At 42.7% G+C, this 13855-nt stretch overlaps 1 protein-coding gene across 3 annotated transcripts in view; it reads left to right on the plus strand.

Moving 5' to 3' along the window:
* Nucleotides 1–13855, plus strand: part of LOC139562638 (tetratricopeptide repeat protein 7A-like) — a 48713-nt gene that overhangs the window by 21462 nt on the left and 13396 nt on the right. For all 3 annotated transcript variants that reach the window (XM_071380503.1, XM_071380502.1, XM_071380501.1), the window contains 4 exons: nt 1034–1150; nt 2069–2175; nt 2562–2696; nt 8329–8531. In XM_071380503.1, the coding sequence (XP_071236604.1) occupies nt 1034–1150; nt 2069–2175; nt 2562–2696; nt 8329–8531 (562 nt within the window). The remainder of the gene's footprint in view (nt 1–1033; nt 1151–2068; nt 2176–2561; nt 2697–8328; nt 8532–13855) is intronic.

The following is a 13855-nucleotide window of genomic DNA, read 5'->3' on the forward strand; positions in this document are numbered from 1 at the left end:
TAAAAGTATAAATCATTAAAAAATCCTTATATTAAGCAAAGCAGATGTCACCATTTACTTGTTATTTTTTTTATTTACGGATAGCCAGGGGCACACTCCAACACTCAGACATTATTTACAAAAGATGCATGTATTTAGTGATTCCGCCAGGCCAGAGGCAGTAGGGATGACCACATGTTCTCTTGATAAGTGCTTGAATTTGACAATTGTAACAAGTACTTGTGGTTGTCAGGGAAAAATTTAAAAAGTACAATATTTTCTTCAGGAATGTAGTGACGTAAAAGTTGTCAAAAATATAAATAATAAAGTACAGATACCCCAAAAAACTACTTAAGTAGTACTTTAAAGTATTTTTACCTAAGTACTTTACACCACTGCAGATACTATAGTTATCACGTTTCACATTGGATTTATTTACTACAAAAAAGTAAGACGTATTTCTTATTCTGGTGCCGCTCTGCACACACAAGCTTGTTAGCTAGCTAGCTCTGGTCCGACCAAATCTCTGACGTTCAAAGAGATTTGAAGTTCCTCCATAGAAGCCGGTCCTCCGTAGATATAATTCTGTGGGTCTAATTCAGATAATGCATGTCATAACAACATACCCAGGGCTTCGGCCAAGCCTTGTCTGTTCATCGCGCATGTAAACAACTATTGCTTCTTCGTTCCATAGAAAGTTGCTCTATCCGCACTGATTGGTGAAGTAATTTAATGTCGAGCTAATGTAAAAAATACATTTAAAAAATAATCGATTTCAGAAGTTTAAAAAGGAACAGAAAGGAACGATATAAACCTGTACTTTTTGGGGGTTCCAACCGGTTCAGAGCTTTATTTTGCAAGTCGGAACAGTGGAACGGAACGGAAAAAATAATGGTTCTGTTCAGAACGAAACGATTGGAAAATAATTTTGGTTCCAACCCCTGTTTGAGTGTATGGTACAGCACACGAATGTGTGTATCATTGTGGTAAGTGCTAATGGTGTACTAATTGATGTATGCTGTATTGTTATGTTAATGTCCTCCTTGTCACTCAGCCTGCTGTTCACTAAGGTGAAGCTGGTGGAGGCTCTGTATGGCCCAGGTATAGCACTCCAGACCTGCCAAGACATGCTACAGCTATTGCAGAGGCGCTATGACTTCATACGCACCAGGTACGTGAATGTTTCTGCCTGTCTGTCTCTCTGTTTGTGTAAATATTGTGTTTGTGTCCATGCATGTGTGTGGGTGTCTGTGTCTGTGTGTATAATAGGGATGATACCAGTATCGTAACGCTCCTTAGTATCGTGGCAAGGAAACAAAACACTAAGCTGATTTAACTTCATTAGGAAAACAGCCCTAATGTTGGAAACAAACATAATTATGTTGTCATCCAGAGTCACATTTATTTATTTTCCAAACAATAGCACACAATATTCTATATACAGCAGTTTAGGTCTGAGTTAGGTCTGCTTCCTGTTTTCATAATTTCCATGGAAAAAATATTGTGATACTGTCACGATCCTCCTCCTGGAAATGACTGGACCAAAGTGCAGCGTGGTGAGCGTACATTTTACTTTTATTTTAATGTCGGCAACAAAACAAGAAACAAAGAAATAACCGTGAAGTTTATCAGGGCAAAGTGCCACTAACAAAGATAACTACCCACGAATGCAAAAGGAAAAAAGGCTGCCTAAGTATGATTCCCAATCAGAGACAATGATAGACAGCTGTCCCTGATTGAGAACCATACCCGGCCAAAACATAGAAATACAAAACATAGAAATAAAGAAACTAAAATGCCCACCCTAGTCACACCCTGGCCTAACCAAAATAGAGAATAAAAACCTCTATGGCCAGGGCGTGACAGATACTTGTATTTTCCTAGGCCTAGTGTATAACATGCTTGTATTTCATGTGTGGGAGTGTGCATGCATGTGCGTGCGTGTGTTTTGTACATGCGTGCATGAGTGGCTGTGTGTGCATGTGTCTACTGCACTATGGGTACATGTCTGTATAATGGCTGCTGCTGTGTGCTCAGCGGGAGCTTTATAAGATGCTGTGTATTGATTAGCTGTCATGTGGTGTTGCAGTGAGGGGGATGACAGCAGCAGTATCCACCCACCAGAGCCACTTCCACTCAGCCACAAACCCAGCGGTCTCCACCTCACCCTGCCAGACTTTCAGGACCCTGAGACTGGTGTGTATACTGTACACAGCCTCTTGGGAGTGTACGGATGTTTATTTAACCTTGTCTCGTTGAGAATAAAAGCTATTTTGCAAGAGAGACCAGAATTTGCATCTTTACCAAATATAATCTGCAGTTTTATAAATTAGGGGTTTTCGTGCATGTGTACTGATTGAGAATGAGAACTGTTCCCGGACCAGGTTGAGTGTGTATGAGGATACATATATCATATCATCATTCGGATTTTCTGTATGTGTGCTGAGTCTCCACTTTTCCTGGATCAGGCTCTGTATGGATGTGTACTGACTGAGTATCAGTTCTTCCTGGATCAGGTTTACTGTGTATGATAGTGTATAATGTTGTGTGTGTGTGCTGATTGTCAGCTCTCTCTGTGTCAGATTCTCAGAGTGGTGCGTCCCTCGCTGCGTCTCGTCTGGAGCAGGCCACTTCAGAGGTGTCAGCCATCAGCTCCGCCCACAGACAGGGTCCCGCCTACATCTGGACCACCCTGGAGCGCATCTGGCTGCAAGCAGGTACAGGAGGAAGGGGGACTACACTACTATCTAGTCTACTACACTCGAGTGTACACTGGAGTCGGCTAGGACAAGTGTGTGCTTCTTACCCACTGAAATTAGCTACAGGAGGGAGTGTAGACTCTACCACCGGAGTGTACACTCTAGTGCTGGAGGTTCTAGTGTACACTCCACTGGAGTTAGCTAGAGGGTATCCTACCCTATAATTGGGACCTGAGCAGAAAGAAAGGCCACCATTATAACATTGGATGAGTTAGGGTTGAGTCCACTGTGTAGGATTTTAACCTTTAGACTGAACCTTTACATTTTTTCACTGCAAAACCCACTGAACTCTCTAGATTACATCACTTCAGATACACATATACTGTATCCAGTGGCGGTTGGTGTCGTAGGTAACGTAGGTACACAGGTCGAGAGATGAATTGGAGGAATCGAGGTGACACAGTGACACATTCTTACACACTCTTGCCTCCTTCTAGCTGATCTGCGGTGTGTAATCATTAGTCCAAACAGTTATTGGATATATTCAGGTAGGTCCCTCTCCGTTTTTTGTTCCGTTTGCTTCCGTTTAAGAAACGTTTTGCAACAGAATCGGCAGAATGAATGAATACCCCCCTGATCACCCCCCCTGTACACAGTTCACTTTCAAAGCAGCCACATACATAACTGCTAACCGCTACACAGCCTACATCGTTGTTAACATATTAACATGATAGTCAACAAACTACATAGACCTAACGCATTTGTAAACCCACAATCCAATCCATGTGTACAATCACGCAGTACAGACAGTGTACAGTAAGCAGTTTAGCAGTTACACTGGCGGGCCCCAGTAGCAATAAACTAATAAAACAGAACGCTTACCTAGACCTGGAAGAGTTGCCGTGTTAGATAGCCATAGCCAGCTAGCTAACATAAATAGCATTCTTCTCTGTATTAGCTAAGTGACAGGTAAACTAAGAACAAAAATACTACAAATATAGCTAGCTCTCTCTGCTGCTGCTGCTTCTCCTTAATTTTGAAGAAATTAATTTGTCTTCCTCCGAGTCAACTACTCACCACACGTTATGCACGGCAGTGCTAGGTAGCTGTAGCTTTTGCTTTCAGTACTAGATTCATTATCGGATCCTTTGATTGGATGGACAAGATGTTAGTTCATACTGCAAGAGCTCTGATAGGTGGGTGGACGTCCTCCGGAAGTCGTCATAGCTGTGTAAGTCTTTGAAAGGGGGTAAGAACCATGGTGCTACCCTAAAGGGTGCCGTTGAGGCTATTGTAGACCTTCATTGCAAAACAGTGTTTTAATCAGTTATTTGGTGACGTGACTATATTTAGGATAGTTTTATCTAAAAAGGATCAAATATATATATATTTTTTAATTTATTTACTGAGTAGGAGAGTCCTTGTCTTCCTCCTATGAGGAGCCTCCACTTACTGTAACTTCCTGCCCAAAATCTCGCATCATGATTGGTCAAATAGTCAGGCAGCACAAACACACACACAGCACTGCTCCTCTCCTCAGGGCAGGGCACAGGAAACAATCAGCATGACCTGGCTCCATACTGGCTCCATACACACACACACGCACAGGCACACACACGGGCACGCATGTATGCGTGTGCGCACACACACAGCCACTATGAATGATTCATTCATATTATTGGTGTTGTTCATTTTGGTGAGAGTCCAGGTGAGGAATATGAAAAATAGTTTATATAACAGGGGATAATGCTTCGAATAACTATTCTTTCCCCAAATTAAAATAGGGATCCTAAATAGCCTTTTTTTAAATCTTTCTGACTAATGTTATATGAGTGTATAATAGCGTGCATACAAAGCTCCCATCTAGCTCCCATCTGTGCCCACTTCAAAAAACAGATAAACAAACATTTATTCAGTCTGTCTCTCACACACACAGACACATGCACACATGGGTATGCATCCACAGACACACACACTTTACTGGGCTAGTGCACATATAGTGCCTTTGGAAAGTATTCATACCCCTCGACTTATTCCACATTTTGTTGTGTTACATCCTGAATTCAAAATGGATGAAATATTTTTTTTTTGTCGCCCATCTACACACAATACCCCATAATGATGGTGAAAACATGTTTATGCAACCTCCACTTGAAAATATGGAGAGTGGTACGTAGTATTGGATTTGCCCCAAACATAACACGTTGTATTCAGGACAAAAAGTGAATTGCTTTGACAATTTTTTTGCTGTATTACTTTAGTGTCTTGTTGCAGACAGGATGCATGCTTTGGAATATCTTTTCACTGTGTCAATTAGGTTAGTATTAAGGAGTAACCATGATGTTGTTTACCATCCTCAGTTTTCTCCTATCACAGCCATTGAACTAAGTAACTGTTTTAATATCACCATTGGCCTCATGGTGAAATCCCTGAGCTGTTTCTATCCTCTCTGGCAACTGAGTTAGGAATGACACCTCTATGCTTCTCACCCATGTACACACAATACTCCATAAAACATGTTTTTTGAGATTTTTGCAAATGTATTGAAAATTAAATACAGAAATATATCATTTACATAAGTATTCACACCCCTTTGCTATTACACTCTAAATTGAGCTCAGGTGCATCCAATATACTTTGATCATCCTTGAGATGTCACTAGAACTTGATTGGAGTCCACCTGTGACCAATAAAAAAAATTAGACATGATTTAGAAAGAAACACACCTGTCTACACTGAGTGTACAAAACATTAGGAACACTTTCCTAATATTGAGTCGCACCCACTTTTGCCCTCAGAACAGCCTCAATTCGTCGGGGCATGGACTCTACAAGGTGTCGAAAGCATTCCACAGGGATGCTGGCCCACGTTGACTTCACAATCCCTCTACAGTTGTGTCACATTCACTGGATGCCCTTTGGGTGGTGGACCATTCTTGATACACATGGGAAACTGTTGAGCATGAAAAACCCAGCAGAGTTGCAGTTCTTGACACATGTCTCAATTGTCTCAAGGCTTATAAATCATTCTTTGACCTGTCGCCTCCCCTTCATCTACACTGATTGACGTGGATTTAACAAGTGACATCAGTAAGGGATCATAGCTTTCACCTGGATTCACCTGGTCAGTTTATGTCATGGCAAGAGCAGTGTAAGGTCCCACAGTTGACATTACATGTCAGAGCAGAAACTATACCATGAAGTCTAAGGAACTGTCCGTAGATCTCAGAGAAAGAATTGTGATGAGGCATATAAAGGGTATAAAACCATTTGCAAAGTATTGAAAGTTTCCAAGAGAACAGTGATCTCATTATTGAGAAATTGAAAAAATATGGAACTACCCAGACTCTGCCTGGAGCTGGCCATTTGACCAAACTGAACAACCGAGCAAGAAGGAACTTGGTCAGGCAGGTGACCAAGAATCCAATGACCACTCTGACAGAACTACAGAGTTCCTTCGATGAGATGGTGTAAACCTGCCAGAAGGACAACAGTCTCTACACCAATTCAACAAGCTGGACATTATGGGAGAGTGGGCAGATGGAAGCCCCTCCTGAGAAAAAGGCACATGACAGCATGCCTGGAGGTTGCAAAAAAAGGCACATGAAAGACTCTGAGAGCATAAGGTAAAATATGCTGTGGTCTGATGAGACAAAAATGGAAGTCTTTGACCTGAATGCAAGCGCTATGTCTGGAGAAAACCTGGCACAGCTCATCACCCGTCTAACACAATCCCTAATGTGAAGCATGGTCGTTGCAGCATTATGCTATGGTGATGCTTTTCAGTGGCAGGGACTGGGGGACTGGTAAGGATAGAGGTAACAATGAATGGAGCCAAATACAGGAAAATCCTTGATGAGAACCTGCTTCAGAGTGCAAATGACCTCAGACTAGGGCGAAGATTTACGTTCCAACAGGACAATGTCCCCAAGCATACAGCCAAAGCAACGCTGAATTGGCTTCAGAACAATAAGTCCTTAAGTTGCCGAGGCAAACCCCAGACTTGAATCTCATTGAAAATCTGTGGAAAGACTTGAAGATTGCTGTTCACCGCCGCTCCCCATCTAATTTAGCAGTGCTTGAGAAAATCTGCAAGGACGAATGGGAGAAAATCTCCAAATCCAGATGTGCAAAGCTGATACAGACATACCCAAGACAACTCAACGCTGTAATCGCTCCCAAAGGTGCTTCTACAGACTATTGACTCAGGTGTGAATAGTTATGTAAATAAGATATTTCTGTATTTCATTTTCAATTAGCTAATATTTCTAAAACATGTTATGGTGTGTATTGTATGTTAAAAATATATATAATTAATCCATTTTCAATTCAGGCTGTAACACAACAACATGTGGAATAGGTCAAGGGGTATGAATACTTTCTGAAGGCGCAGTATATAATTCCCTATTTCTTCTAAAATAAGTTGAAATTGAAAAAATATTTTGGTCTCCACATTGTTTCTACAATTTAGAAAATTTTGAAAAAAATCTTATTTTTGTAAACTTAAATTCTAAAACAATTTTAAATGAACTTTTCTTCCACTTTGACCACACAGAGTATTTTGTGTAGATCGTTGACAAAAAAAAGACAATTAAATCCATTTCAATGCCACTTTGTAACACAACAAAATGTGGAAAAAGTAATGTGGTGTGAATGCTTTATAAAGGCGCTGTACAATTTCACGTTCATTTAGTCAACGTTAAAAATATTAACATCCCCCAAAAAATGTTGTTGATGTTGTTCATTTTAATACATATTGTTTGTAACTGTACAAGTACATCACATTTCCAGAGTCTCTACTAATTATGAAGTTATGATACATTTTATGAGTACCACCAACAAACTGAATGGGAAAATGGACTCAAAAGGGAACTCCCTCTGCTGTTGACTTGCTGAATGTGAAATCCTAAAGGAGGTCTGTGAATGATTAATGACCTATAATGTAAATGTCTATGTATAATATGGGTTATATCATTACAGGACCAGAAACTGTCACGTGTTTAAAAAGTATATTGTCACAAACAATATGTTAAAAAATTAACTAAATAAAAAATAGTCGTTTTGAGATATTAATACTTGTTATATTGAATAAATTAATGTTAATATGTATTTCAGAATCTAGACATGCTTCATTTTTGAGAGAACACTATAGGTAGTATAATGACACCAGGATGTTGTCTGTATCATGTACGATTAACAGATCATAATGTCTTACAGGAGGCATGTATAGGTCTGAAAAGGGACTACAATGGCCACTTTCATCATGATTTTCTCCCAAATTGTTTGTGAAACGAATGTTAAAAGAATGTCAAACATCCTTCCTCCCAATGAAGTTCCTATGGAAGAATTGCCGGAACAATCTGAGATACCCAAAATATTTTCCGCTCTCGCTGGCGTGGAACCGCTCCGGTAGTAAATATTGTAAATGAGTATAAGTTCTCAATCAACTTACCCGGTAAAATAAAGAGAAATGAAACAAGAATCATTTATGTCAAACAACGGTGGCCATGCATTTGGTAATGTGACATGTTAGCCTGACTCTATCTGCACGTAATGTATTGCTGCTGTTCCATCCGGTGCTCATGCTCTCCCCTTCCCCCCCAACCCCTCTCTCTCTGTCTCTCTCTCATCCCCTCATCTATCTCCCGTAGGAGAGTTGTTCATGGCAGAGGGACGTGTGAAGGAGGCCCAGTTCTGTGTAAAGGAGGCAGCGGTGCTCTTTCCCAACTCCCATTCTGTGCTGCTGCTGAGGGCCCGGCTGGCCGAGCTCAAAGGGAACCAGGACGAGGCCAAGAGCTTATATGACGAAGCCCTGGCCATTCACCCCAACGGACACCGCATACTGCTGCACCTGGTGAGAGAGACACAGGCATACACACACAGGTTTGATGAGACACACACACACACACACATACATACAGTCCAGATGAGAGTCACACACACAAAGGCCTGGGGCACATCAACAGACCTATTACCATCATCAAACTTACCTGTGAGCCATAGCACTCTGTAAGAAATGGTCCAATCGTAAAGAATCCCAGACCTACCTCATCTCCTGATCTCTTTCTAACTCCTACTCTCTGCTGATCCCCCCCCCCCCCCCCCCCTCTACTTTCTCTTTTCTCTCCATCTCCCATCTGTGCTGACCCAGTGGATTAACCAGAGCAGCTCTGACCCCTTTCTGTTGTCATGGTGAAAGACTAGAGAACTAGAGAATGTGAACTCTCCCATTACCCCACGTGCCGGCTCCATAGTGACCATACATTGGTTGTGATGCCGTAAATGCTTCTCTGACTTAAAACAGTGGCTGCAGTGTGACCACATAAGGGCTCTCTCTCGCTCTGGTGTGTGTGTGTGTGTGTGTGTGTGTGTGTGTGTGTGTGTGTGTGTGTGTGTGTGTGTGTGTGTGTGTGTGTGTGTGTGTGTGTGTGTGTGTGTGTGTGTGTGTGTGTGTGTGTGTGTGTGTGTGTGTGTGTGTGTGTGTGTGCGCGTGTGCGTGCGTGCGTGCGTGTTGGGAGTACACAGCCCCCATGGGGTAAGAGAGGGTGCTTCTCTCTTCCATATTTGGCCAGTGGGAGTACCAATCCCTGGGGTGATGAGGAGCTGAAACACAGCCAGCTGGCACTGGCCCACTCTGGATCTCTCCTACGACAGATGTGTCACTGTGTGTGTCTGTGTGCATCTGTGCTTGTGTGTCAGCAGAACAGCATGTTATGTGGAGTATGGTCAATCATGCTTGTCCCAATCCAAGTATTACCAATCCAGCACCAATACTGCGGTTGCTCCTCTCTCTGCCTGTACCAGTTTTCTGTAATGAGGGTTTTGGTGTTCGTCCGAACTTCCTATCCCTTAAGCCCGGAGGCCGTTTTAACATGGTCCTGTTCTTTGTTTTATGAGCTTAATTTACAAGCAAGCTAATAATAACTTGGTTTAACGAGCTACGGTAATTAGCGATGTAGCTATCGCAACACCGTTAGCGCATGTTATCCAGGCTCGCTCTTCTTCTCTTCCGCGCGCTGCCTAGCAACAGCTCATTCCCTCCATCTTTCTGGGTGTTAGTACCCAAAAATACACTCCCTCAACTCCCCCATAAAATCGTGTTATACAGTGATGATGTAATCTGTGTTCAACGTAACCAGCGGGTTACGGTCTCACACCAAGGACGAGGATTAACCAGACAGTGATTTTATTCTATTCACTAGGTCTATGCGGTATTTATAACCAGCACAGGACCTTACAGTGATGAGAAGAACATTGTTTGTCAGCCCTATATCTGTTCTCACACAACTAGCCACAGGAACATGAGAAGGGGAGTATGAGTCAAGGAACAGATACTTTGAAACCCGATAGCGTTATGAGAGTGGATCACACTTTCTCATGTTATCACACACACTCGTGTATGTGTGTGTGGGTGTGCGTGTGTGACTAAATGTGTGTAGGATGTGTGTATGTAATGTATGTGACGTGTAAAGTGTGTGTCAGTGCGTGTGTGTGTGATACATTATGAAAGGCAGTGTGGTGTGACTCATCCCCAGGGCTAGTTGGATGGGTGTATTTTCGGATGGGTAGTGATGGCTGGGTTGGGAAGCCAGTGGATCTGAGCTGAGCTGTGGCCTTCCCTGCACTGCCTTCTTCCTGACTCTGCTGTTAAATGATTCTCACCACCACTCTCAACATCCTCCACATCCCAGCACCTCTGCTCCTCTTCTCTGCTCGGCCTGCTGCTTTGCTGTGTGTCAGTTGGTTACACATAGACCTCTTCTCACTGAACCAGCCGCTCTCTTTCTCTATTCTTCTGCTCACACATGTACACACACACACACACATATTCACAGACAGATACAGACACTTGTGTACAAACACACAGTCACGGACAATGACTTCATCTAATAGAATTAACTGTGTTCCAGTGATCAAATGGCCCTCTCTCTTTCCTCCCTCCTTTTCTTCCTCTCTATCTCTCTTCTCTCTCTGTATGGGGGTGGCTGGCAGCTGATTTGATCATGCAAATACATTATTTATAACACTTCGCTCCTTCTTTGGCGCTTTATGGGATTGCCTAGCAACCAGGGAAATATATTCTATTGAGCAAGACCTCTGATAACCAGCTAGAAATGAATATAGGAGGAAGGGAGGTGGCTTGTCTGCATGTGTTCACCCCTTTCTCTCTCTCGCTCTCTCTCTCTCTCGCGCTCTCTCTCTCGCTCTCTGTTTGTTTTCCCTCCCTCTCTTTCCCTCTCCCATCCCTTTCTCTCTCTTTATCTGAATGGGTATGCATTTGAGAGATTGGATTCACTTGTGTATTATTGACTGTTGACACAAGGCGTCTCATATCCGTGGCCCGCCCTGGCTGTGTGTCAGGTCACGGGCAGGTTAGTCTCCTTCTGATGCACTCTGAGTCTGGCGATTGAGACTACGGTCATGCGGGCAGGCAGAGGGAGGGGGAGATATAGAGCAGTGATAGAGACAGGGCTACTAGGGATAACTAAGGCTACCAAGGATAGGGCTTTTAGGGATAGGGCAGGGGTTTTCAAACTTTTCTTGCCCAGGGACCCCCGCCAAGGTTAACCGGCGACCCAGGGACCCCCATCAAATGTTTGCAAAAAATATATAATCCCATCTTTTCTTATCATCTGGTGAATGATAATGGCAAGTAGAAGTAATCAACGTTTTAAAATGAATACTTTTGGTCGACAGATTCATTATCTTGACTTCCCCACAGTTCATTGGAAGAGGGAGTGTAAGCTCTAACAAAGTATTAGCTAGATAGGTACCTTGGCAGAGTAGAGAAAAGTTTTGAAGCTAATTTCCTGCACTTCTATGCATTTTGCCATGGCTAATGCTTGGCTAATTCCTCTACTCAAACATTACAACAATATCAATGGACATGTGGCCTGAATACCTGTTTTTTTTTTATTTATTATTCTAGCTTTTATTTGATTGTTATCAAAAATTGTATTATTTTAAAATATATGCTGTACACTACCGTTCAAAAGTTGTTTTTGAAAGAAAAGCAATTTTTTTGTCCATTAAAATAACGTCAAATTGATCAGAAATACAGTGTAGACATGGTTAATGTTGTAAATGTGGCACGTTGTGTTAGCTAATCCAAGTTGATCATTTTAAAAGGCTAATTGATCATTAGAAAACTCTTTTGCAATTATGTTAGCACAGCTGAAAACTGTTGTTCTGATTAAAGAAGCAACCAAACTGGCCTTCTTTAGACTAGTTGAGTATCTGGAGCATCAGCATTTGTGGGTTCGATTACAGGCTCAAAATGGCCAGAAACAATAGAACTCTCTTCTGAAACTCGTCAGTCTATTCTTCATCTGAGAAATGAAGGCTATTCCATGTGAGAAATTGCGAAGAAACGGAAGATCTGGTACAACGCTGTGTATTACTCCCTTCGCAGAACAGCGCAAACTGGGACGACTACGGAAAAGTGAAGAAAACCCCCCTGATGAAGTCAAAATTAAATGTGGAGAATAAATTCAAACACTTTTGAGATTTTGAGTAGGCCTGATATTTGTCTCAGCCATCATCACATGCTACCACTGGGATCACCGCGGAGCAACTGTGTGGAATACATATTAGGAACTCCATCACTCCTTCTCTTCAACGCTCCTCAACCCTGCATTGGTCAATTATCACCCCTGCTCAAGTCAAACCTCACTTCTCTTTTTCCCCGCTCACCCTTGCACTCATTTATTCACAATGAGCTTTTCCATTGGCCGAAATACATGCTAAGAGCCGACAACAACAACAACACATGTGGAGGTATATACATTTGGGAAAATGTAGCTAGCTGAGCTAGGATTCAATTCATTTCAATTACAATGTTGCTAGCTAATATGGATATTGTTAGCACTCCACTGGTCGCATGTATCAATTCAATTCAATTAATTTTTTTTATTTATATAGCCCTTCGTACATCAGCTAATATCTCGAAGTGCTGTACAGACACCCAGCCTAAAACCCCAAACAGCTAGTAATGCAGGTGTAGAAGCACGGTGGCTAGGAAAAACTCCCTAGAAAGGCCAAAACCTAGGAAGAAACCTAGAGAGGAACCAGGCTATGAGGGGTGGCCAGTCCTCTTCTGGCTGTGCCGGGTGGAGATTATAACAGAACTATGCCAAGATGTTCAAAAATGTTCATAAGTGACAAGCATGGTCAAATAATAATCATGAATAATTTTCAGTTGGCTTTTCATAGCCGATCATCAAGAGTTGAAAAACAACAGGTCTGGGACAGGTGGCGGTTCCATAACCGCAGGCAGAACAGTTGAAACTGGAATAGCAGCAAGGCCAGGCGGACTGGGGACAGCAAGGAGTCACCACGGGCGGCAGTCCCGACGCATGGTCCTAGGGCCCAGGTCCTCCGAGAGAAAGAAAGAGAGAAGGAGAAAATTAGAGAGAGCCAAGATTTTCAAAATTTCCATAAATGACAAGCATGGTCAAATAATAATCAGGAATAAATCTCAGTTGGCTTTTCATAGCCGATCATTAAGAGTTGAAAACAGCAGGTCTGGGACAGGTAGGGGTTCCATAACCGCAGGCAGAACAGTTGAAACTGGAATAGCAGCAAGGCCAGGCGGACTGGGGACAGCAAGGAGTCACCACGGCCGGTAGTCCCGACGTATGGTCCTAGGGCTCAGGTCCTCCGAGAGAAAGAAAGAGAGAAGGAGAAAATTAGAGAGAGCCAAGATTTTCAAAATGTTCATAAATGACAAGCATGGTCAAATAATAATCAGGAATAAATCTCAGTTGGCTTTTCATAGCCGATCATTAAGAGTTGAAAACAGCAGGTCTGGGACAGGTAGGGGTTCCGTAACCGCAGGCAGAACAGTTGAAACTGGAATAGCAGCAAGGCCAGGCGGACTGGGGACAGCAAGGTGTCATCATGCCCGGTAGTCCTGACGTATGGTCCTAGGGCTCAGGTTCTCAGAGAGAAAGAGAGAACGAGAGAATTAGAGAGAGCATACTTAAATTCACACAGGACACTGGATAAGACAGGAGAAGTACTCCAGGTAACCAACTGACCCTAGCCCCCCGACACAAACTACTGCAGCATAAATACTGGAGGCTGAGACAGGAGCGGTCAGGAGACACTGTGGCCCCATCCGAAGAAACCCCCGGACAGGGCCAAATAGGAAGGATATAACCCCACCCACTTTGCCAA

The sequence above is a fragment of the Salvelinus alpinus genome, chromosome 32 (genome assembly GCF_045679555.1).
Source record: "Salvelinus alpinus chromosome 32, SLU_Salpinus.1, whole genome shotgun sequence".
Lineage (NCBI taxonomy): Eukaryota > Metazoa > Chordata > Actinopteri > Salmoniformes > Salmonidae > Salvelinus > Salvelinus alpinus.